Source organism: Numida meleagris, chromosome 14 (assembly GCF_002078875.1).
Source record: "Numida meleagris isolate 19003 breed g44 Domestic line chromosome 14, NumMel1.0, whole genome shotgun sequence".
In the NCBI taxonomy this organism is placed as follows: Eukaryota; Metazoa; Chordata; class Aves; order Galliformes; family Numididae; genus Numida; species Numida meleagris.
Window position 1 is genome coordinate 6,180,123 of NC_034422.1, and position 24,722 is coordinate 6,204,844.

General features: G+C 34.2%; 1 protein-coding gene across 3 annotated transcripts in view; it reads left to right on the forward strand.

Moving 5' to 3' along the window:
• KNTC1 (kinetochore associated 1) overlaps positions 1 to 24,722 on the forward strand; it is a 34,753-nt gene that overhangs the window by 1,610 nt on the left and 8,421 nt on the right. For 2 of the 3 annotated variants that reach the window (XM_021412679.1, XM_021412680.1), the window contains exons 5-50: positions 75 to 147; positions 814 to 891; positions 1,384 to 1,418; positions 1,636 to 1,746; positions 2,580 to 2,673; positions 2,905 to 2,957; positions 3,194 to 3,306; positions 3,726 to 3,780; positions 4,005 to 4,103; positions 5,134 to 5,177; positions 5,283 to 5,348; positions 5,436 to 5,511; positions 5,628 to 5,753; positions 5,850 to 5,939; positions 6,481 to 6,546; positions 7,060 to 7,121; positions 7,638 to 7,749; positions 8,516 to 8,659; positions 8,881 to 8,937; positions 9,021 to 9,122; positions 9,919 to 10,035; positions 10,545 to 10,688; positions 10,978 to 11,076; positions 11,487 to 11,590; positions 11,750 to 11,855; positions 12,309 to 12,443; positions 13,441 to 13,560; positions 14,346 to 14,415; positions 14,492 to 14,559; positions 14,784 to 15,076; positions 15,588 to 15,760; positions 15,915 to 16,012; positions 16,941 to 17,082; positions 17,436 to 17,492; positions 17,938 to 18,101; positions 18,609 to 18,713; positions 19,591 to 19,719; positions 20,378 to 20,494; positions 20,894 to 21,003; positions 21,227 to 21,437; positions 21,847 to 21,936; positions 22,265 to 22,436; positions 22,864 to 22,922; positions 23,069 to 23,285; positions 23,825 to 23,898; positions 24,483 to 24,693. In XM_021412679.1, coding sequence (XP_021268354.1) covers positions 75 to 147; positions 814 to 891; positions 1,384 to 1,418; positions 1,636 to 1,746; positions 2,580 to 2,673; positions 2,905 to 2,957; positions 3,194 to 3,306; positions 3,726 to 3,780; positions 4,005 to 4,103; positions 5,134 to 5,177; positions 5,283 to 5,348; positions 5,436 to 5,511; positions 5,628 to 5,753; positions 5,850 to 5,939; positions 6,481 to 6,546; positions 7,060 to 7,121; positions 7,638 to 7,749; positions 8,516 to 8,659; positions 8,881 to 8,937; positions 9,021 to 9,122; positions 9,919 to 10,035; positions 10,545 to 10,688; positions 10,978 to 11,076; positions 11,487 to 11,590; positions 11,750 to 11,855; positions 12,309 to 12,443; positions 13,441 to 13,560; positions 14,346 to 14,415; positions 14,492 to 14,559; positions 14,784 to 15,076; positions 15,588 to 15,760; positions 15,915 to 16,012; positions 16,941 to 17,082; positions 17,436 to 17,492; positions 17,938 to 18,101; positions 18,609 to 18,713; positions 19,591 to 19,719; positions 20,378 to 20,494; positions 20,894 to 21,003; positions 21,227 to 21,437; positions 21,847 to 21,936; positions 22,265 to 22,436; positions 22,864 to 22,922; positions 23,069 to 23,285; positions 23,825 to 23,898; positions 24,483 to 24,693 — 5,041 coding nt within the window. The remainder of the gene's footprint in view (positions 1 to 74; positions 148 to 813; positions 892 to 1,383; positions 1,419 to 1,635; positions 1,747 to 2,579; positions 2,674 to 2,904; positions 2,958 to 3,193; positions 3,307 to 3,725; positions 3,781 to 4,004; positions 4,104 to 5,133; positions 5,178 to 5,282; positions 5,349 to 5,435; positions 5,512 to 5,627; positions 5,754 to 5,849; positions 5,940 to 6,480; positions 6,547 to 7,059; positions 7,122 to 7,637; positions 7,750 to 8,515; positions 8,660 to 8,880; positions 8,938 to 9,020; positions 9,123 to 9,918; positions 10,036 to 10,544; positions 10,689 to 10,977; positions 11,077 to 11,486; positions 11,591 to 11,749; positions 11,856 to 12,308; positions 12,444 to 13,440; positions 13,561 to 14,345; positions 14,416 to 14,491; positions 14,560 to 14,783; positions 15,077 to 15,587; positions 15,761 to 15,914; positions 16,013 to 16,940; positions 17,083 to 17,435; positions 17,493 to 17,937; positions 18,102 to 18,608; positions 18,714 to 19,590; positions 19,720 to 20,377; positions 20,495 to 20,893; positions 21,004 to 21,226; positions 21,438 to 21,846; positions 21,937 to 22,264; positions 22,437 to 22,863; positions 22,923 to 23,068; positions 23,286 to 23,824; positions 23,899 to 24,482; positions 24,694 to 24,722) is intronic. The other variant, XM_021412681.1, reaches the window with a different exon arrangement.

Genomic DNA, 24,722 nt, shown 5'->3' on the forward strand with positions numbered 1-24,722 from the left:
GGCAGTATTTCAAATTAAGATTTTTTTTTTCCAAATGATACACAATCATATTCTTTACATCGATTCCATCTTAGGTTTTGGTTGAAACATCTTCAAGTGAAAGGACCTACTTAAATCTCTTTATCGAAAAAGATAAAGCAGTTGCAGGTATGTATTTGAATAACTTCTTTTCTTGCCTCATTATTTGTGATCTTGTTCCCCTTTTAACATCCCTAAAGGGGAGGCTACAAAAAAGATTAGCAGATGCAGTTTTACTCTGCATTGCAAACATTAGGTGTCCTTTTTGATTAGTGGACCTTATCTGAAGGTCCTTGAAAATCCTGAAAAGACAATTACTTTCAGAAAGATGTAAAATCATATTGCTTTTTCAGTGGGTTCTTTCTCCGGTTGGCTGGTTTTTAACTGATCATGAAATCCAGTATACTGAAATATCAGCAAAACCTGCTATGCAGCTGTCTCAGAACTTAATTCTGACTGTCCCTTGGCCTAGTTAGTAAGATATTTGAATATAAATGCCCAGACTATTAATAGTTATGCTTTATTTCTAGTAATGTGTTTGGGAAAAATAAAATAATAAAGAAGTTGCGTTGTAATTCAAACACAATATTGTAAAAGACAGCATGCGCTGCTCCCTTAAGTGGAAGTGACAGAATTTTTTTCAGAATAATCCAGTTAGTTGGTCAGAATTTTTATCAGTTATTTCAGTTTCCTATTTTTAAGCAAGCAGTCTCTTTACGTTACTGAATACTTTAAACTAAAGTGTTTGTGTTGTATTTCGTTGTTGGTTTGTTGTTTTGTTTGTTATTTTTTTAGGCGTTTATCATATGTTCATTCTCACAAGCAAGGGTTTCTTTTGCATTATGTATCTCCCGCTTGCTAAAACACAAGAAGGTAAGATAATCTACAAATCAACTGGGATTTCAATTTGAATAGGTAGAGTGGTATTAAAGATCTTTTCTATGCATCTTTCTACTGGGGTTAAAATGTTGATTTGGGATTGCCTACGTAGCCTTAGTTTGATTTTAAAGAGAAACCAGTATATAGCTAATTTTATAAAAAAGTATTTTTATATTCATCCAAGAATTCCTTCAGCTTGTGTTCCTACTATTTACTGCTTTAGAAAGAGTACTGAGCATTATGGAAGCAGCATTTTATGTCATAGTATCAGTTTGAACTGCACTGAAGATTATTACAATTTTCTGAAACTGCATATTGTGATCAATACAAATAGACCTTGTCAAACGTAGTGGCTGATCTTTATTTCAGAATAGTCAGGCTAAAATTATACTATCCTATATGATGTTTAGTGGCTTTTTAAAATTTTATTTTATTTTTAAAAAGCTTAGTTAACATTGATTTGTTTTTATACTTTTTTTAATGTAGCAATTGACAAGATGGATATGATCGCAGCAACAAAGGTAAGAAACATAACTTCTAATATCTGTGTTAAAGTGCAAAGTTTGTAACAAAACTTTATTTTGTGTATTCCATTGTCAACTTACCAGTTTGTTATTACAATTCACAAAAAAGAAAAAGTAATTTATGTTCTTGGAGAAGTGAGAAATTCAAAATGGATCTGATGTTTTTATAGGTAACTTTTTCTGTTTGCTTTCCCTTCATCCTCTGCCCCAATAGTTACAAGGACAGATAAAGACAGCTTTCATTGCCACAGAGGAATATCACAGCCTTGGCTGTCAGAATTTTGTGATAAGTAATTTGGCGAATAAAATCCATATGATAATTGGGGTAAGTAGTAATAATATGTTTATAAGAATTGTTATGGAATCAGTGATAACATTTGTTGATCTACAATGAAATTTATGTCTAGCTGGTTTAAAAAGAACTAATTCTTGCACTATCTTTAATTTCCGTCATTTTAAATTTAAAAGTTACCAGTTTTGCAGTTTTTTTTTTTTTTTTTTAGTAAGGAAATTATTGTTATTTTAGAACTCTCTGTTATGAGGGAAAATATTTTCACCCTGGCTGTATAACCCTAGTAAAGCACAGTGGTGATTTACCCTAACTTGTATAGGGTTGGACTATTTGTAGTCTGGCTTCTGGGCTTGGAAAGCCAAAGCTAGGAAGAATCTTCCAAGACTCAATAAAGGCCTGCAAAATAGTAGTATACAGTTGCACAAAACAATTTTGCATGAAGTAAGTACAGGAATTAATCAAAAATTTAAGAAATGGGCAATTTTAAATGTTATTTTGGACCAGAAATAAGTTTTTTGAGTTCATTAACTTTGTCTGAAGCCTGATGACTTCAATGCTACACTCCTCAGTATGTTTAGAGTACATTTAATTTAGGTTTTATTTTCTCAAGGAGTGAAAAGTGGAAGTTTTGAAATGTGGACTGAGACAATTACTATAATAAAGAACATTCCTGGAAAGGGAAAGGAAAGAGGCTAAATTAAAAAAAGGAATTTTTCTGAACATCAATATTAATTGAAACTAAAGTTTAAGTTAGTCTTGCAGTTTTTCAGGTGTTTTATAAGTTAAAGGTCAATTAGAGAGATAAATGTGTCAAATGGATAATATTTAACCCCATAAATCCCATATCACTTTGCTTTCACTAATAGGGTAAAGGACATTATGTACTCTCCAAATGGGAGGTAGACACTACCAACAACCTAGTGTCTGTTCGAAGCTTTGCTGATTCAAGTCTGATCAAAGGTAAAGACTTTTGTTTTTACAAACAAGTGTGGAATTCCTATTTAGCTGCAGAAAATAAGATGTTTTCAGGTATCTTCCTGTTTTTAGTAAAAATGCTAATGGAACTACTTAGGTCTGTGAAGACAGATATCTGTTTCCAGTGCTTGGTGGTGCACTGTAGAACATTTTTATTTCAAATACATTTTTCAAGAAAAATAATAGAATGTTATGGTTATGTATTATTTCTTTTAGATGCAGTGAAACTTCAAGTTCTTGACAATCTGCTGTTTGTTTTAGATACAGAGGTACGTGCAGCAGTTTGGTCTTCATTTTGCAATGTTCTTGAAAGAGCTTTTTTTAAAAATAACTTTTAGAATATGTTTCAATAAAATAAAGATGCTTATTTTGAGGATCTTGATCTTACTGTTTGAGTTTTTTTTGTCATTACTTAAACTTTAATATTCTGCTCTATATAGACCAAAAATATCTTCAATGAAGAAAAGAGGAAATCCATATCTGATTATTTTTTATATTTTTCTAGAATATCTTAAGCATATGGGATGTTTATTCTCTTACTTTAATTTGGGATTGGCCTTTAATACATATTGAAGAATTTCTTCTAACCACGGAGTCTGATTCTTCTTCAGTCATGCAGTAAGTAAAAATGCTTGCAGCATCAGTTGTGAAAAGTTGTCCATTGTTACAGGAAACCTGCCACAGATACTTGATTTTCTATGGTAATTAATTTTTAGAAATCTTTGTTGAAATCTTCCTAGTCAGCAGGACAAAATATTGGACTTTAGGCATTGTTAGCTCTGCACTGTAGACTAGAAAATCTTGGCACTTACTGCTTTTTTCTTCTATTTTACTGCTAAGTGAGCTTGCATGTAACATATATCGTTTTAAAAATACTCATCTGGAATAAGGTGTGATAAGGTGTATAATGTTGCTTACCAGTCTGATATTTAGTTTGAACTTGTCTGTGTTTGGGACAGATAAATTGTAAGATAACTATTCTGCAGATGGAGAAGGCAAAAGACTGATACAGTATTCTTTTTTTCCTCTTTCTGCAGGCAATGGCTTGCAAACGTTAAACTGATAGTCATGACAACACCCACTAAGGAACAGGTATGTTCTCTTTATCTGCGTTCTCTTCTTCAGTTGTTAAGCAGAAACGTGCGTGGTGTCTTACTATGCTGACCTGCTGTTTGATTTTTCTTTTTCAGTAGATTGTTCAGGGTTTTAACTCCGTAAGAATCCAGAAATGATTCTGCAAACGTCAGTCTCACCAGTGTATCTAAATCATTTATATCTGATTTGTTTTTCTCTCTCTCTCTTTTTTTTTTAAATAGATGAGAAGTTTAATGGTTTTTGCACTACCTACTATGCAACAGCTCTATTCTTTGGAAGTATCTATTGTTTCTTCACTCGTCCTAAGTGGGATTGGCACAGTATGTTTAGATTTGTTGTTGTTGATGTTCTTCAAAGAAATACAATCGTTTTAATGGGTTTAATTATTAAAGAGGGTGCTGTGTTATTCTTGTTAGATTAGAACCACTTCTTGCAGGAGCCATACAAAGAAAAATCAAATGATGTCTCTAAAGAATAGAGAAAAAGATAACAGAACTAAGATGTTCAGTTTGCTTTGTCCCAGTCTATGACAATATTTAATACTAGTGCCAAATTTTCTTGCTGCTGTTACAGCTAAATGCTGTATAAAGTCTAGATTTCTCTTAGCAAAGAAAAATGCACCAAGTTTACTTGGGATTTACTTAAACTTAGATGAGAGAACTTCTTAGTTTCTGTTTAAACTGCTTCCTTGTGAGGATTTTAACAAAAGAACTCTGAAAAAAGACAGTAAGAATTTTGTGAATTAGGGATGTTAGAAAGACTCGTGGAGTGGGTATGTGAGAGGATAACAAGGCAGAAGTCTAAACAGTGCCTCTTGATTGGAATCATGAAAGTGAGTGCAGTAAGCTCTGGTTCTGAAATGCAATAAAATGAAAAGCTGATGAAATTGCTTGTGTTGTATGAAGCACGTGGCAGAAAAGTGCAACAGAAAATATGCAACAGTCAAGGTTGGAAATGTAATATATACCTTGACATTTGTGGAACATAGCACAGATACCTTCCTCACATAGTTTGTAATGTGGTTACAGTGTGACATGCCTATGGCTTAAACAAAATGAAAGAGTGAAGTATAACTTTAGGATGATTCACTTGCATGGAGGGTGTATCAATGGTAACTGTACCGGGGTAGCAGAGTGGTTTCAGCATGAAGTGTCCTCTTAATAGCCTCAGAAATTTTAGATGGTGGAAACCATCCAAGAATTAACATGATAAGCATAAAGAAAAAACACTTGTCTGAGAGAAAAGCAATAGTTTGTTTCCAGATTAAAGAACACCTAATGCATTACAGTTTTGTTATCTTATGGCTAATTTACTCTACCACCTAATGATTTCTGTTGTTATATGCTGCAGGATACAATATACTTCTTGGAAGGAATTCATGAAAATCACCAGATGTAAGATAATGTTTTGTATATTACTTGATCACTTAAAATGCAGATTACTTCAACATATAGTTATTTTAGAATTGATAAACTCATGTAGTTATCTTTTACCCTCAGGTCCACTGAAGGCCCAGTTTCTGTTGTTGTGATGAGAAGTTTAACTGAAGCCTTGCCTGAAAATAGGTACACTTTCCCTTGAAGCTTTATTATTGTCATCTGTGCTTTGAGTTTTATTTTAAAGTAGTGTACTTTATTTTATCTCACCCCTAGACTAAGTCGCTTACTTCACAAACACAAATTCACTGAGGCAGAGAATTTTGCTATACAATTTGGACTCGATGTTGAGGTAAGTTGACCCTTCTTGATACAGACATTTGAAAATTAATTAGCTAGTATTAGCTAAGTATGCTTGAAGCTGAAGTACACCAAATTTAAAACTGAGTTGTTTTTTTTTTTTAACAGCTTGTATACAAAGTAAAAGCAAACACTATTTTAGAGAAGCTAGCTTCAGCCTCCATTGGAAGTTATGGTCAAGAAGTCTTGCTGGATTATGTGAATGAAGCCAAAGAAAATCTGCATAAAATTCAGGTCTTTTTTTTTTTTTCCTGCCCTCTTTCTTTAGTAGAGCAATTCAAATTATAAAGGAACTTGGAATTAATTCCAGTTGTTTCCTTACTTAAACAGGATAGCCAGTTTGTTGTGGATTTCTGCATAAATGCTCCATGGCCACTGTATGAAACCGCTCAAGAAATGTTAAACTACGCTAAAGTCAGGGTAAGGTTTTCTTGGCTGTTTAAATCAGATTGCTTACTGTTACATGCTGTTACTACTCTTACATGCTTCTGTACAATTTGAGAGGGAGGACACCTTCAAACCAGTTACAGTGATTCGAAAAGTTGCATTATGAAAGAAGATCAGAAATCAAGACTTGTTGCAACTTTGTTCGTGCTATTGCTTTAGGGCTAAAAAGGAGTTACAGTTTTATTTTCAGACCAGAGACAGGGGTTTAGTTTTGAGTAGCCTTTGTAAGTTCCTTTTACATACTGATTTCTGGACTAAAATCTCAAAGTATGTCACTGTTTTGGTTTTATTATTTTAGTCTTTATTTCCTTATCAAACAGAACCAGAGAGATGCATGTTTGCTCCCAGGTACATGTAAAAAAAAATCCAATCAGAGTCTAAAACTATAGAATAGACTCAAGTTTATGGAGGTATTAAATTTTTGCTAGTGTCTTCATGAAATTCGTAGAACCATTTCTGGCATATTCTGCATCAACAGAGTTGTCAGCCAAGCTACTTGATGTATTTGTTTCAGATCTTGAAGAAAGATGATAGAACCATTGTTTCACCATCTGATGGGGCTCTAGTATCCTTAACTGAGGTGAGGACAAACTTTTTGGCCTTGCACTAGCATATGGTAAGCAATTATGATGTACAGTTTCATACATTAAATGGTTAAATGCTTTAAGTCTAAGTGAGATTCTATTTTAAAATATTAAATATTAAATGAGAACCATGGTATTGACAGTTTTCAGAGTTAAGTGATTCCTTCAGTCTTGAATTAAAAGATTCATTTTTGAGTGCTATAGAGATTGAAAGAAGCAGCTTTCCTAAGTGCTTTCAAGTATTTATTTTACTACTTAATTAGTCCTATTTCATATTGCACAGCACTCATCCACCTTCAAAGAGAATCAATGTAAACTACTTGTAGAAATGAAATTTCAGAGTAATTCTTTAGTAAACAAACTTACAAATGTTACACACATAATTACTGAAATTCTTTAAAAGTCTTTATTTTCCTCCATTCTTCCTTTTTATGATAATTATTCTAACCATGTAATATTGTTGTTTAGTAAGCCAAACCTTTGACCTTAAATCTCTCATTTGCATTCAGGTATTGAGAGCACAGGCAAGGCTTACAACTTTCTATGGAGCTTTTGGACTAGAGAAGTTCAGGTTTGCTTTTGTTTGTTTCTTAAGATTTAAAGAGAATTATAATGGTTTAGTATCTGCTATTTTAAATTAAATTTTGTTTTATTTTGAATTTGGCCTTCTAGTCTTCCACTGTAGAGAAGGGAAAATGCAGAGAGGTTGAGTCAGCCTGAATATTGAAAATATATTGAAATATATTTTGTGTGTGCAACAGGTAATATCTTGTGTAGATTTTATTTTTTGACTGTGATTTTATATATGCACACACAATCTCATGCTCCAATTGTGACTTACAGCATATAGTACAAGCTAGAAAAGGTTTGAGATCCTCCTCTACACCTCTTTTTATATTGCCATATAATAATCATAGAATGGCTTTAGCTGGAAGGAACTTTAAGTCACATCTAACTCCAATCCCCTTGTCCCAGACAGGGTTGCTACCCACTATGTCAGGTTGCCCAAGACCTCATCCAAACTGGATTTGAACACCTCCAGGGATTGGGTGTAATAACAGCGTTTCTTTTCTTCTCTTGTTTCTAGTGGCATTGCTTGGACTGAATTCTTAAATAACGAAGACATTTTAAAGAATATCCTTTTTCAACTAGAAGAAGGAAATTTATCTTGTGCACAGTACCTCTGGCTTAGGCATCAGGTGAAATGGCATAAACGTGTCTTTTATACTTATGGAGGATGTTAAGTCTCTTAAATTTTCCAGCCTTGTTTAACAGAATCAGACTAATACTGTTACAAAACAGCTCTCCAAAGAAGCAAAGACAGAATCTCCTCTGTTGTCACAATGATTCAATTTCCATCTCACTCCTTAAAAGGCTGAACTTCCTACTGATTTAAGAATAAACTGGAATCTTTGATACAAGAATGAATATTTCTAACTGTTAAGAATGACAATTCTTGATTTATTCTCTAGTGTTTATAATCTTCTATACACCTTCCTTGGAGCACAGCTCTCAGATAATTTTTAAGTGGGCATTTGGCTACCTTGCCAGCAAATCACATAAAATCTTTTTTAAATGACACATTCACAATAGTGGCTACAAGCTCTTAGATTCTCTAGTGTGGAACTTTCAGGTCCATGTCAGTTGTTTTCTTAAGACAGAATTATAGAGCAAGCCCAGAAGTTAAAGAATATGATCACCCCCTGTAATTTGCAAAAAAATAAAAATAAAAAAAATTGCTTCAGTTAGGTCTTCTTAAACAGTATCCTTGTTTTTTGTGAACAGGGCTATTTTTTATTATTACTATTTTATTTTATTTTTTTTAACTCCAAACTACAACTGCTGAGATTTTTCTTTTTCTATTTGTGAGCTCTATTGCTTCTTCCTATTAGTGAAGTAACACTACAAATTATCTGATAAGTATATGCTCCATAAACCTGTAATTGTTCTGTTTTAAAATTTTAGGCAGATTTTGAAAACAGCTTTGATGAGAAAATGCTGGAGAACTTGCTTAATGCCATCCATGTCACTGTTCCTTTGAAGGAACTGTGCTTGTGGCTGAAAAATGTTGTGATTCCCTTCTTAAGAAGAGTTGTGCCAAAGGGACAGGTAAAACTCATACAATAAATGTAAAACGCAGCTTCCTGAGACTAAGATAATTTTATAGTCAGACCTACTTTTTTGAATTTCAGAACCTTTTTCTACTCTATTTTTAAATGAATTCCTTCCCCTATGACTTATATTTTAAATTATTTCTTTTTAAACAAATTTCTAATAGCAAATTTCACTTTGATAGGTTGCATAACTCTCCTGATAACTTTTTATTGCAGAAATTATTAGCCAAATGGCTGGAACAAGGTGCTCGAAACCTTGAATTAACTGACAAGGTAAGTCATGCTGTAGAAACTTTACTTGTCTTGTGTTTCTATATATACAATACTGTTTGCTAATATCCATTTCTCCTGGACAGGCAAATTGGCCAGAGAATGGACTCCAAATGGCAGAGATTTTTTTTACAAGTAAAAATCAAGATGAAATGCACCTGCCAAGTTTTGGCCAGTGGACTCTTTTGGTAAGAAACATGGGAAATATCAAGATCTCCTATTCACAGACTTTAGAACATATACTCTTTGCGAGTGTAGGAACAAGTCATTATTTGGTCAGTTGCTTTTGGTGAAAACTGAATTACTTCCCTGAAAGGAAGGAACTTAATTCCAGTCATCTTGGGCTTAAAGACTGGAAAAAAAAAGTCAGTGCAACATTTATACCCTTTAACAGGTGAATTAATAGTCTAAATATGAATAATAGTTTTGAGTGTTGTGGAATACACACAAGTTTGTGTACTACGAAACACATCTCAATAAAGATATTCCTTATGAACTTCACCCAGAAACATCTCATTTCTGTCAAAATTTTTGAAAACTGATTGCCATTAATTACGTGCTCTAGCATGGAGAAAATGGGTAATAAATAATAGCTGTAAGGTTATGAATATTGAATTTGTGTAAACAGAAATAAATCCTACACATAGTATATCCTAGGTGTACTAGTAACTGTAATGGTGCTACTGTTAAAGTGGAGAAAGATTAAACTTAAAGCTAACAAGGTGTGCATTTAAAAAATTGAAAACACTGACATTCTGTATTTAGATCTGCTGTCTCAATCTTGTGAATCTCAGATTTGAAGTGCTTAATGGAAACTAGGGAAACTGACTGTTTAGTTGCATTTTCTACATGTACTTGATTTTCTTTATTGTACACTGTATGAAGGCTCAGCACGTAGATAATAGAATCTCCAAGATTGCAAGGCATCAAAAACTGAAGGTTGCAGCAAGTCTTCTAATGTTCCATTTCTAAATACTGTTTCAGAGATGTGGTGACTGTGAAGAAGTACATAGGCTGAAGAAGCTGGTAAATGATTTACAAGAACTGATAGATCTCTACAGAAAATACAACTGTAGGTTGGCGCTCTGTGATTTTGAAAAGGTAATTCTGCAGTCACTTCAAGAAGTACTTGTGTGGTGGATTGTTCTGAGGAGGAGAAAAAACCCATAGCATGCAATTGGAAGCAAGACTTGAAGAGGAGTCCTTGGATTTTGAGTTGATTAGTGGCACTTGTGTTCATAAGCCCCTGAGACTATTTGATATATTGTGTTTGTTATAAACTTTGTTTCTGCAAGGGGTTTAGATACGTAATGTGACAACATGCCTACTATTAAAAAGTATGCCTTAAACCCCATGATTTGCAGTATAGTACAGGTAATGTCGGCTGAGTTGCAGACCAAGCATGAGCAACAGTGAAATTAAAAGTACAGCTGGACAACGACTTTGTAAAAGAGAGATATTGGGTGTTGCCTTTCATTTGGTATAAAGGAATGATGTACTAGTACCTTCAGTTAGCTTCTGTGGGCACTGGATGTTGAATTAGTCATTAGAAATATGAAGGACTAAAATGTGTGATGTTCTAAAATGGCATTGTTCTACTCACTGCCCAGGAGAATGCAACTACTATCGTGTTCCGCATGTTTGATAAAATTTTGGCACCAGAGCTCGTCCCATCTATTCTGGATAAGTTCATAAAACCTTACCTCTGTGAACATAATCTCCAAAAGGATGAACTTCTTTTACAGTATATAAAGGTACACATTTTTTTTCATTTTGAATAAATCTATTTAAATTTGAGTAAGCAGCAAACAAATCTGATAATCATTGTACTTACACATGAATTCTAGAATCAGCTTTCAGGTTCATTTACTGCTGTTAACAAACTTACTGAAAGTTGTTATTTCAGCAATGAACAGACATGAGGGAAAATCTGTCCCTTAACGTCCAAAAATATTGTAACTGTTGCTTGTAATATTTTATATTGTAAAAATATTCCTACCTTTTCAATTAAAATATCCTAATGTTTTTTATCAAAATACGCAGGATTTGCTAGAACGTTGTCGTACACGCTCTGCTTCTGTGTTTGAAACCGCTTGGGAGGCAAAGGCAATAGCTGTCATTGGCTGTATCTCCGATACAGATGTAAGTATGTTTAATAAAATAGGCATCTAGAGGCTCTAATACATCAATTCAGGATGGAACAGATAATTTTTTGTGAGTACATGTTTACATAAGTGGTAAGCGGAAAAAAAATATTGTGCGTTCCTTTTATCCTGATATTCTTTGCTTGAGAATCTAATTGTTATTTTGATATCATCACATAGAAAACTCACCAACTTTAGCATGTCTGAAGCTGAAGCTGTATGGTTACATACATTACTTCTATCATTTTCTAATCTAGTTTGACACAATATGATGATGAATGCCTCTTATGCAATGGAGATTGGGCTAGGAAATAAAATGCTTGCCTAAAGAATCACAGGTGAACAATACTGTAAGAGAATATCTTGTAACTTATTTTGATACGTAAGCTTTTTGTGTTCTTTTTATAGCTGAAATTTGATGCAGTTCTGCAGATAATGCATGGTGCTGTGGTACCGTGGAGTGGAGCAGTAGAGCAGCTGGTAAAACAGCATTTGGAAATGAACCACGTCAAGTAAGATGACATCCTACAGACTATACCTCAGTTTTATCTTTACTTTTCAGTTAGAACTTGTAATTAAAAAACAAAAATTATAGCTATGTGATTTAATAACCTCAATACATCACATACATATGTAACAAATAAATTAATTGCAGTCTAATTTGTCTGCAGAGTAAAGTTATTGCAGGAAAGTTACCGACTGATGGAAATGAAGAAGCTTTTGCGGGCTTATGGGATAAGAGACACTAATCTCTTAAAGGACAAGCAGATGATAATGGTAAATGGTCAGCACTTCACTTATATTCTGTTAAACAAACAAAAATCCTAAATTTACCTGATTAAAAATACATGCAAGTATTTAAAGCCAGATTTTGCCAAGGAGCATAGCAATGCGTAGCTCCCATTTGTTATCCTTTTGTTTTGTTCCAATTTCATAACTTACTTGCAATTCATTTTTCTTGATGAGGACCTGACTCAAAACTTAGCAAAAAATCTTAAATCCAGTCTTATGGCTATTCCAAGAATTTTGTGTCATTTGAGTTTCCCCAGGCTCAATTTTCTCCTAGCTATGCTTAATCAAGTTTTATCTACAGATAAAGCTTCTAAACTTGTGGATACCTTGCTTGGTACGAGCTGTACAATTACAATGCAGAAGTAGAAAGTATAAATGACTTCCCTTCTTATCCTATAAATGAATAAACTAACTTCCATATCTGTTTTCTTCTCACAGAGGCTAGTGAAATACATTCTTAAACAAGACACTCCTACTTCTTTGGAGGATGCTTTGAAAATGGTAGAAGCGTATATGTTACCCACCATGGAAGTCTACATTCTGAGGATGATAGACCTGATTGACAAAGAAAGGGTACTAAAATACTTCATGTCAGTTGATCTGGGTATTTAGACACTGTGGACTATTTTCAAAACAGCAACAGTTGCACTGCTTGCTGAAACCTTAGACACAGTTTATGTACTGGTATTTTAATACAGTTTTATTAATTGTACACATAGCTGCCTATACTTAACACTGAAAATGTGAGTGACGTCATCATGAGCCATCCTTCATTTGTTGCAAAAATGTACAAAAATAATGCCCCATATGTAAAAGACAGGCTTAGAATTTAATTCTCTGCATATATTCACGTTTTCGCTGGAGTCGATTTTAGGCAAGTTATTTACCACCAAAATCTAGGTTTTTCTGAGATTTTTAATGCAACATGATACCCCACATCAGTACATACCTACCCCTCTAGTATTGAAGGTGCCTAAGTGTTGTAAGTCAGTGTTGAATATTTATGTCCAAACAAAACAGCACGTGCAGTGCTTTTTGCCTCAAAAATTTCAAGTTAAGGTTTTGCTAAGGGGAAAAAGAAAGCTGCCTTTAAATTACTTGGATGTCCTAACTTGAAACATTTAACTTTGTTTGCTACATTTAGTAGGTGTGAAATCTCTGGTTTTGTTACTGAGACATAAAGTTGTTTTTGTTTTTGTTTTTTGTTCTATTTTTATTAAAGGAATCCAGTTAATTCCCTTGCAAAGAGTTTTCCATGCTGCTACTTGTTCTGTCTTATTAGGTCATGGTATTCTTGATAATCAAAGCATGTTTTAAAAACACTGCATAATTGCCAATGAACAAAACTGTGTTTTAATTTGCTTATTAGAGAACATGCTTATTTGCAAAGGGCATCTTACTGAAAGCCTCAAAACTTTAGTTAAAACTACTCAGGGTAAAATACATTTACTTTAATGATTGCATGAAGTTTATCAGCAGAAGAATAATCAAAGTAAGGAAGTGCCTAGCTTTTCCATAAATAAATGATCTTCTATTTTGATTATTTGTTACTTTTTTTTTTTCTCTCCAGGGAGAGGAATCTCTGACTTTGTTAAAATCTCTGACTACTGCTGAAGCTGAGAAAGTTGCAGAGAGATTGACTGTATGGGGAACACTAGTATTACAGAGGAAAGCAGATAATTCTGAAGAGGTACCAAGTCATCAAACGCTGTAAATCGTGTGCATTAATTATTTTATATGCTATTGTTACCCAGATGCTTAAAAAAAAACAAAAGAAGAAAGTTCTTAAGTTTTTATCTCCTATCTTCCAGCAAGAAGAGATGATGAACTGGTCTTTCTTTGAGCAGGAGATTTTACTAGGGAACCTCTTGAAGTCTCAGCTGGAGTTTCTTGATTCTGTGCACTGTACCATTATGTTATTTTTAAAGTCCTTTCCACACATTTTCTTGACTAACTGAATTCAATTCATTTACAAATCCTGCTTTATTGTTTTACCTCTAGCGTGTTTTCCTATTTTTTTCTTTAATTGCTTGGGACATATCTATTTAAAAGTTGTTGGTGCGGCTTTGCTACTGAAGTCATTCAAAGCTTCACAGCTGACAGTACACATCACTTTCTTGCAACCATAGAAGAGAATTATTGTTAGCCGTTTTATTAAGGAGTTGTTCTGGTAAGGAAAAGGAAGAACACAGGGAGGAGAGGGGGGATTTTTCAAAACTCTTGTGAGAGCCAAAAGACTGAGTGGAATACATATATACAGCTATGAAATACTTGCTATTTCCATAAAGAATGCATAGTTACAGTAGAATTTTGTTCTCTTGCTTCTAATCAAAAGTTCTTTAGAGCTTTAGATTGTTGATTAAGACGCTTGTAGAACACTGCATAGTATTTCAGTAGAGTGGTAGCCTAAGGTTCGCTATCTTTTATTGGCAATATTCTGACCAAGCAAATTGTTAACCTCTCCTTTCCCTGCAGCAAAAAACACAAATGTTTATGACAAAAACACTCGTAGAAATCCTCAGATTCCTGTACAACATTCAAAAAGGTGAGTTATCACTTAAAACATCTTACATTTTGTTTGTAAACAGAGTCAGGAAGTAATGTTTTTTTTCCTCCAACAGACAACCCTCTGAAGATGGATGAATGCAAAGCAAACCTAAGAACATTTGAAACACTTGCTACCCTACAGGTAGATATATTTGTAGTTTGAGACTACTTTTCATTTACTGTAGTTATTGCACTTGTTCTTATGATATTGAAAATTATGTTCATAATTTATCTGCATGGGTTGGTTTTTATTCAGGATGTCTCTATAGTTTCAGTAGATTTCAAAATGATTCTATAGCTAATCTAGAAAACTAATTCTAAAGGAAGTTTAATGAATACAACCAACCATCTTATTTTTTGTTGCAGGAAGACTTTGATATCTTTCTTTCAGTTGAAGACTTTGGGAATCCTACACTGATGTCTGAGCTTCTTGAGAAGCACATAAGTGCTTATGAAACTGACAAATATCCGTCAAAGTCTAGAAAAGAGCAAACAACAAATAGTAAAACAAAAGATGGTAAATTAAAGAACTGTTCCACTGAGTCAAGGTTGTACAGAATGGCTTTGCTCCTGCAAAGATCAGAGCAAGAGCTGGGAGAAAAACTGGCCTTGAGAGCGTTAGATGCTGGAAAAGTTGCAGATGCTGTAAAAATATGCAGGTAAAACCGTAGAGATTTTCAAGAGTTTAACTCTTTTAATGCACTTTTCTGTAGTATTTCTGATATTTTGCAAAAGCAAGTAGATATGTAGAGAAAAGATGGGGGATTTTTTGATTTTCTTTTTTCTAAAAGTGAGTGTTTAAGAAATATGCTTAAATTGCTTGTATGTAACACGAATGTAAAGTTGTCATCTCTGAAAATTGACTTTTTTTTTGCCGTAACATGATTGCTAAGTAAGAGATTCCCTGTGGCTTTTTGGTGAGAGAAGACAGAATATTAAGTAACTATTATGAGAGCTTCTCAGCTTACACAGACAGAAGAAAACCATTGTACGTTGACCATGTGTACCACTTTATGGTTTCTATCTGGTCTCTTCCTCATGATTAGGTTGTCTGATAGCTTAGACTTACTACTACCTCCCCACAGAGAGATCAGATGAAAATGTTAAATGTATTTCTTCTTATTATCATCATTTATATATACATATACTTTAAATTCATTTCTTTAATAGGGACTTCTATACAAATCACTGTAATAAAGAAACAGGGAAGCTACTGTTCTCAGCTTGTCAAAGGCTTTGTCATATGTTGGGGGCTGATGTTCCAATGATCACTCCTGAAGACATGAACCTTCCTGCAGTGATCTACGAAATGGCTTGTCAGGCAGCCACAGTATGTAGTCCAGGTAATTACTCTTATCATTTACTTGTGTTACTAGTGAAATACCAACCAAAAGTTAATTTCTATATATGCCTCTAAAACTGGATTCTGCAAAATGATGTTTCCTTTTAATAGAGCATAAGAGCCATATTATACTAATGAGCTTAATATTTTTACAGATTTGCTACTAGATTCTCTGGAACTCTGTAAATATACTTTGTCTGCCAAGGAAATTTACAGACAGTGCCAAATAGAAAACTATGGGTTTACAGCAAAGGTAATTTCTACTAATTCAAATATATTTTTGAATATATGTAATGTCCTGTATAACTGAATAGAGTTCATTGTATATATTTTTCCCCCATTCCTCCAGCAATACTTAAGCTGTTTAAAAAGAAAACAAAACCAAAAAAGCCCATAGCTCCACAAATTAAATTTTTCCTGAACGTGCATTTATTTCTGTGTAAAGTGTAGACTGAAAGCAATGCAGCAGTGGCACAAATACAAGAAGCACAAGTAGTAATTCTCAGCTTTCATTTTAGTGTAATAAATCCTACTAATGTCACTGAAAATAGCAGGGCTTTTATTGAATGACTGCTGCCAAGACTGCCAGAAAGCATAGAAAGTTGACTTTAAAAAAAAAAAAAAAAAGAGAGAAAAAATATTAAAACATGATGAGGGAGATGGGACTTTTTTTTTTTCCTTAAGTGTGTATTATGTGAGGGCATTCCCAAGGCTTATAAGATGGATCAAGTTCTTGAATGCTATCTTTGTTTTTTGTTCAGATCAAGTAATGCTTTGAGCTGCTTGCAATGAATGGACTCTTACAGTTTGAGTAGAATAGATTAAAGTGGCTAGGCAAGCAGACTTATGCTCTGAAGGTTATTTTTCTAAAAAAAAAAAAAAAATCATACATTTGAAAAATGTTTGCTTATTGTATTTGGCTAAAAAGGTTTATGAAAGCCTCCAGTAAATTAAGATTGAGTTTTGGCTGTAGAACTACATAAACACAACATGAAAGAGAAATGTGGTTGTTGTATAAGTAGGAAATGTATTTAGTGCTACTGGACATTTAATAAAACGTAGTGTGATAGAAGCCATTTACAAATAAAAGATCACTTACTATTTCTTAATTTGAAAACTATAATCTTTTAAAATACTTGGTTTGTTAGTAGACATACTCATTAGCTGCTCTTTCTATTTAGACAACATGTTTTGGAGGAGATAAAGATCCTTATGAAGAGTGGACTTACAATGATTTCTTTAACGAAGATGGGATTGTTCTTGATCCACAGATTGTTCTTCCAGTCATATATGAAACTATTTCTTCTCTTCTACCTATTTCTGGTAAACTTACTTTCCTAAACATGGAGTCAGTATACCATCTATGTTTCATACTGATTTATCTAGGGCAATCTGACATCTGTGTAGAAGGGGAAATAAACACCTCAGAAATCTCAGACAAGCTCCTGGAAACAATATCCATTTGGGGGGTGGATATAGAATATAAATATGCAGCACGGTTTAAAAAATAAAAAATAAAAGCAGCAGTCCTGGCTCTTAGAATTCACGTGTCTTCTGTTCTATTGGATTTCTATTTTGTGCACTGCCCTTTAATTACAGTAATTTTAAGTTACTTTGAGGCTTTATAGTGTTGCAGAGATCTCAGCGCACTGAATTTGCATTTGTCTGTCTTCCAGAGAACAAGCTGTATCCTTTGGACTCTACCAGCCTGGCAAACTGCACATTTATTAAAGGTATCACAATGGCAGATTCACCACTTCAAAAGTATAAACAAGGCAACCAAAACACATCAGGTTTAAATTAGACCTATGCAAGAGTGACTAATCCATAGTTTTTAAATAGGTGTCTGGGTGTTCCACTTACAGCCACATGCTTGGGAGACAGTTTGGTTCAGCACAGAAGTTACCCAACTACATAGTAATTGCTGCTATTCACTCCTGTAGCTTTGGGTATGTTGTCAATGTGTATACTTCAGAACAGAATTTCTACCACTAAAAACTTTGAAATTTTAAATTTCAAAGGAGGCTAGGGCTCATCTTGTGGCATAAATTTAGTGAAGAAAAAGAGGTGTTCTTATAATAATTCAGAACAACATGCTTCTTCAGATAATATTCCAGAACAATATGCTTATTACAAAGATTCTAATTGTTTTCTATTTGTTTTTCAAATACATTATAGGACAGAACCTTCTACTGCCAGCTAGAACTCCCATCTGTGCAGTGCTACAAAACCTCATGGAGTGCAGTCAGTGCGAGTTAGCTTTGCGGCTCATAGTCTGTTCATTTGGATCCTGTCTTCAGCATGGTATATCAAACAACATGGATTTATCCCTGAGTGAGAAGGTATGACAAGGACTATGCTGAATTTTGCTGAGAGTGAGTCTGAGAAGTTTTCTGACTCTAAGAAGCTTAGAGCTGTGTAAGTATTTGATGGTTAGGGAGAGGATACCTCCATAACCTCATTACTACCACCTGATCAGATGTTCATTCATTTCGTGAAAGGATTTGGTAGTTCTCTTTCTTATGGTTTTCCATTTCTCTTTGCAAAGTAAACTAAACTTCTAGGGTCTGAAGAGACACCAAGGGTAAAAGGAATGTTAATAATCACTTATTATACTCACATTCTGTTATCATTGGTTAGACTGAGAAAAGTTACAAGTAGAATATTCAAGTAAAGCTCCTCTTTTCAAAACAGTAGGGAAATGAATTTTTTTTTTTTTTAAACTAGAAGAGATCTGTTTAGGACCATGATTAAATATAATAATACTGTATCTCCTAGTATTCTGTAAATGACAAGTTGAAGGCTTGGAATTTATTTTTATGTGTGCTAATTGTCTCTTTTTATATTAGCTACATGACTGCAATATACTAGCTGAAACCAAAAGTTTTCTCATTGCTATGAAACAGAAGTCTACTTCAATAATTATGACCACTATCATGACCTTACTACACAAGGTAAGTATTCTCTGAAAGGGCTAAGAAAAAGCCCTTTCTTCCCTATGGAGGAAGGGACTGCCCTACCTATTGCAGAATCCCTTTCTGAAATTGTCTCATGGCTAAATGTCACAAAATGCATTCATTGTGGGAAAAAATCATACACTCTGGAAAACCATGAAGAAGGGGAAGCACCAACATTATTGAAATAGTAGGAGGGGGCTCAGTTCCACACCTTCATGTTTCAGTGGGGCAGGGGTGGGCTGAATTGCCTGACAGCATTTGCTTCTTCAGTCCTAGCTTCCTTCCAGAGGTGGGGCATGTGTTACAGAACAGACTTTGAACTGAAACCACCTTGCTGGCAGGAATGTGTTGTAGCCCTAGTGTATTTGCACCTCCTATGAACTGTGGCTTTTGGACTATATGTTTGTTGCTTTGTTTGAAAGGTTTTATACAGGGGGAGCGTGGTCTCTCTGGGAGCCTTTAAAATGCCCTACATTATAATAAAAGCTTTTGTGATCCATAGACATTCTCCATCTCATTTTCAATCTTGGTTTCATTTTAGGTCCTTAGACTTCTTTTAGTTGAAGAGAGGTTTTTGGTTTTCTTTTTTAAGCAATCCGTAAAACCTACAGCGTGCTGTCTTCTAAAGAAGTTCTGACGAAGAGCAGTTACTTTTAGACTAGCCTTCAGTGTTTTTAGATCTAAAAATCCTAAAAAAAAAATCCTATTATTATTTTCTTTTTACCTTAACTTAAAGGCTCAAGGCACCTTTAAATTAGAAGTGTTACACTTCAACAGCTGTGTAACAAATAACACGAATTCGTTACATGTTATAGAAACAGACTTATTTAAACAAAATCTTAAATTTTTAAACTTTTTTTTTTCCAAAACACAGGTGTTCAACTGTCGTCTCATAGATCAGAACCTGGCACTGGGGTATTGCACAATTTTGCCCAGGGAAGATATGTTTAATAAGCTCTGGGATGTCATAAACAACACGTGGCAAAATTACAGAAAAGTTCTGGTAAATTCTCAATATATTTCTTTACTATACACGGAATGTTTAAGAGATTCCTCAAGATGTCAGCAATATCATATAGAAATGCAATAGTTTGACATTGTTATGAGTATAGGTGTTAGAACTAGTTCCTTCTTCCTCTCTCTGGAGGTAACCTCTCTCTCTTAGTGATGCTCTGTTTACTGTGGGGTAAAATTGTGCACAGAGAATTGCTGTGAACAGTTAGCACAATTTAATTCCAGGCATTAGGTTACCTCATCATGACTTATTCCAAAACTTGACATTGTTTTGTTTTGTTTTTCCTAAGCCACCATAACTCACACCTCCAATGTTTTGGAGGAATTGTTCTCTAACTGCAATTTTCACAAACGGAATGAATATATACCCTATTAAAACATAAGGGAAGATAAGTGCATTCATTGCACTTAGTGCAGTACTATCAAAATATTTTTTGAGATAAAACCTGAATTTTAAAGTAGTTTTGAATTGCCAACTCAGGAGTTGAGGGAATCCTGATATTATATTCTGTGAGAATTGTTTCCATCTTACACAGTTGTATAATATCTGTGAACTGTTTTAAGCTCCTCTGAGATTTTAGATCTTACAATTCCCAGCATTCAGATTACTTACTGTACACTTCTATTTCCCTTCCCATTCCTTTAAGTCAGTAGCTCTGGTTGGAGCACAGCTTGCTACCCAATATGGTGAAGCAGCAGAAGAAAAAAAATTCCGAGAACTCATTGCTGATGCAGAATGGGGTATCCAGCTTGGTAAATTTGGTGTGAGTTTGATTTTTATCTATTTTTTTTTTTATTTTACAGTTTTATTAACTGATGAAAAGTCAAGATGTTCTGATATATAGTGCTTGTTGCTTTTAGATTATTTCCTATTCAAAAGTTAGGAAAGCTGGGGTTTATTTTTTTTATTTTATTTTTCATACTGCCTGCTTCCTTAAGTAAAGTCCTAAAAATGAGAAATGTAGTAACTGAGTATGCTTAAAGAAACTTTAAGTGCTTAAACATCATTGGGCACAGAGCATAGTCAACAAATGTACTGTTTTTTTCCTGCTCTAAAAAATCTCTGGCTTGAATCTAAAGGAACAGGTTTACTATATAAGGAATTAGTCTTGATATTGTCCAAAAGACTTCTTTGGGAAGATAACGTTTTTCTTTATCTGTAGATTTCTTTTGAGACTGTATTTAGACAGCCACCAGTAAGGAAGAAGGAACTCATAAGAACTCTTGTACAAAATCCAGAAGTAGGCACGGATCTCATATTGAATTACTGCAGGTAACATTTGACTCAAATCAATTCTGTTTGATTGCTGCTATAACAACAACCATGCCTACATAAATCTATTATAGTTTAAGCAGGTATGGATGTATGTAATATCTAAAGTGTTCTTAAAAAAAAAATTAGTATGAATCAATACATACTGGTCTCTGGCAAATTTGGTCATAAAGAAATAATGATGACATCAGAGGTCACAAATTAACGTTCTGTCCTCTCCTAGTACGTTCATGCTGGACAGTGATGCCGCACTGCAGCTTTGCATTGAAACACTTCTTCTCAAGAATGCTAATAGAAATCACGTTGAAGATGACTCTGCAGAATACAGTGAGAAGCAACCTCATTACACATTACTGGCTAGAGTGCTAGAAATAATTCCTCTACTGAAAAGCACAAATGACCTGGTCACTAGCCTCAGTGGAATATTGTACAAGGTAAAAAAACAAACAAAAAAAACCCACCCAAAACAAACAAACAAAAAAAACAAGCTCCTTCTTAAAAAAAAAAATATATATATATATATATATATACACACTATACTGTAATTATTTCAAAGCCTTTGTAGTAGACGTAGATGGGGCAAAAAAAGTATACCTGAATAGTTTTTTTTCTTTTCACCACAATATTTGGTATTTCTGTAATATCCTGACAATTTTTTTTAGGATTTAGTATTATGAAGTGGAGAAGTAGAGAACTTTAGAGAAGTATGCTGTGATGCTTGTATTCTGTCTTCAATGTTATGTCAATATAGTTGGTATTAAAATTGAAAAGAATTAACTCAGTTTTATGTTTTGTAAGTCAAATCATATAAGATCTTACAAAATAGGTCATTATTTTGAACAGCTTGATCCTTATGACTATGAAACTATTGAAATTGTCTTGAAAGTGATACAGAACGCTGATGAAAGGAATACCAGTATTCAACTGAATCAGGTATGTCCAAATATGGTGCTGTTACCTTCATAATGGCTTTGGTATTCTATTCTTTTTTCCCCCCCCTATTTATTTGTGTAGTTATTCAAGAGTCTGTTGAAATAAATGGAATTATGCTATCTACACAGCTGTCATTCAGAAAATAAAATTCATAACTACTGATCTCTAGCAGTTTCTCAGCAATAATTCATAGCAGGGGTAAAAACTCTACCAAAATATATATATCTCCTGTCTTAGACACATTTTACTCAGAAGAGGGAAGAGTAGTCTTATGGCTTTTTTTTTTCCCTTTTCTTTACTTTTTTTTTTTTTTTTTTGTCTTCCGTAGGCTTTGAGCCTTCTCAAACATCTGGAGTCCTATAAAAGAATTTCCCCACCTGTGGACCTGGAACACCAATATGTTTCAGAGCAAATGATTCCTTTGTCTCCAGCTTCTGAAACCAGACTACCTTTTCATTTGATATTCTTCAGAACTGCACAGTGTTTCTGGAACATTATATGTATGTTCAGTATTCTTCCTGGCTTTATATATGCATGATTGTCTTTCTTTGCTAACTGTGAACTTTAAAGTTTTACATTGAAGTCTATATTTTATATTAACTATATTTCTCTACTACTACAGTTATCTTCCCAAGGGCTTCTGAAAGCAATTGTACTCCCAGGTTGCTTCTAGTGAGGCAGCTGACATTCAGTGGAACCAAGATAATATATACAATGCAGAATTTGGTCCTCAAATGACTTTGTCAGGACCTGAAAACCAAAGTAACCCCTATATCCCACATGCCAGACCAGTGTGCCTAATTAAGTTCACATTCCTTCACTCTCAATGAAGGCCTGCACTTAACAACACTGAAAGTGCTTAATTTCATACAGAAAGCTGCAAGGGGACTGTGACTCTGTCATAAGCATTTGTCTTCTTCCTTGCAGCTGCAGAGCTCAGTGAGGAATCTTTTCCTACACTTCTGCTGATTTCCAAACTAATGAAGGTAAAGTTGAATCTTTAAAAGGATTTGTTTCTAATTTTTCCTTTTTTGCCTCTATATTTAAAAAGTCCATATTTTCTTCTGTCTTTTGTGTGAATTTGGTCTCACTGTAGACATTCTGACAACAGTCTTCTTCACTGCTTTTCTAGGTTTCACTGGATACCTTACACATGTCTGCAGCTCAGCATGTCTTTAAAAAAAAATTGAAACCAAAAATATTGGAAATGAGAAACACTGGGTATACATCAGTTGTTAATAAGGAAACAACTAAAACTGTGCAGACAATTCAGTCGTATCTGCTGTCTATAGTTAATCCAGAGTGGGCTGTAGCTATGGCTCACAAGATTGCACAAGAATTTCCCACAGGTAAGGCACATATCTGATGACTTGATGGGGTAAAGGAATGACAGGAGGAGAATAGATGTAAGAAAAGCAAAGCCAGACAGTAATCAAACATCAAGTAGTACTCTTGAATACTTCTGGGGGAAGCTGGCAAGCAAAACCACGTTTTTCTCCCACATCAGATTTTGGAAAGGGTAGAATGACACCCACTGTATAACACAGTATCACTATTAAATCCCTTTTTTTAAAACTCTCTTAAGCTATGCTGTCTTGCTGAAAGTTCTTTAACGTTTAGCTTTCCACAGCATATCATGTTCTGCTAGACAAGTTTGCCTGCAAAAGCAAATATTTCAGCTAAGTTTGAGCTAGCTTCTCCCTTCTTAGAATCTGAATAGATAATTGTGTTGCTCTTTAGGAACAAGAGCTTTTCCAACCTTTTAAATAGCTTAAAACAAAAAATGAAAATAAAGTGGATATTCTGTGTACTGTAAAGGAGGTTCATGAAAACTAATTTCACTTTTCCCTTTTTTTCCTTCTTTTTTTCTTTAAAAAAAAAAAAAAAGGTCCTGACCAGATTCAGGCATTGAAATTCTGCCTCTATCTAGCTGAGAAATGGCTCAAGAATACTACAGCTAAGGTAACAGCAAACTTTTTCTTTTAAAAATAAGGTCTTTATCTTTGCTTTCTGTCTCCTGGTGTTTTGAATAGCGATATACAAATTGTATCATAACAAACCCTCCCATGAGAAGTACTTTTCTCCTGGGGGATTCTGCTTAAGTGACTCCTCAGAAGAATCTCATTTTTCCGTTCACAACCTAGCAAAAATTAAGCTTGCGATTCTTGGAGGTTGGACCAACAAATATACAACTTTAAGGAAGAATAATTTGTTTGTTTGCTTGTCCCTTTTTTATTGCTGAGCAATAATCCCTTTTTTATTGCAAGCATTTTTATTGCTGCAGGAGAATCAGAGTGAGTCTGCTCCAGCTGTGAGATCAGTAGCATGTTTAATTTGTATTGTGTGTTCCAAGACACACGTCAGGTGTTTGTAGGAATGTATGTATAAGAGTCTGCATTGGCTCTTCATCCTTGAGCTGATATTTCATGGTTGGTAGGACAGAATAAATGAGAATCTCATCCTTGCTTATAATATCAAACTTTCTATAGAATTGCTGAGACACAAAAAAAGATTGTTTTATATAAAACTACGGTGTTTTCCTAAAGGACGAATCGCATGAAAAAGCAGAAGTTTTACAGAAGAAATTATATATGCAGTACAAGCGATCAGCAACAGAAAATGTTCTAATAACCTACAAGCTGAACACTGCAGAGCATCTAAAGTCTATTGCAAAACCAGCAAACCTTATTGTTTTACTATATGAACACCACAGTATAGACCAAAGAATCCAAAATCCAACAGGTAGAGATTATCCGGGTAAGTAGATGCACAATCTAGCTTCAAAG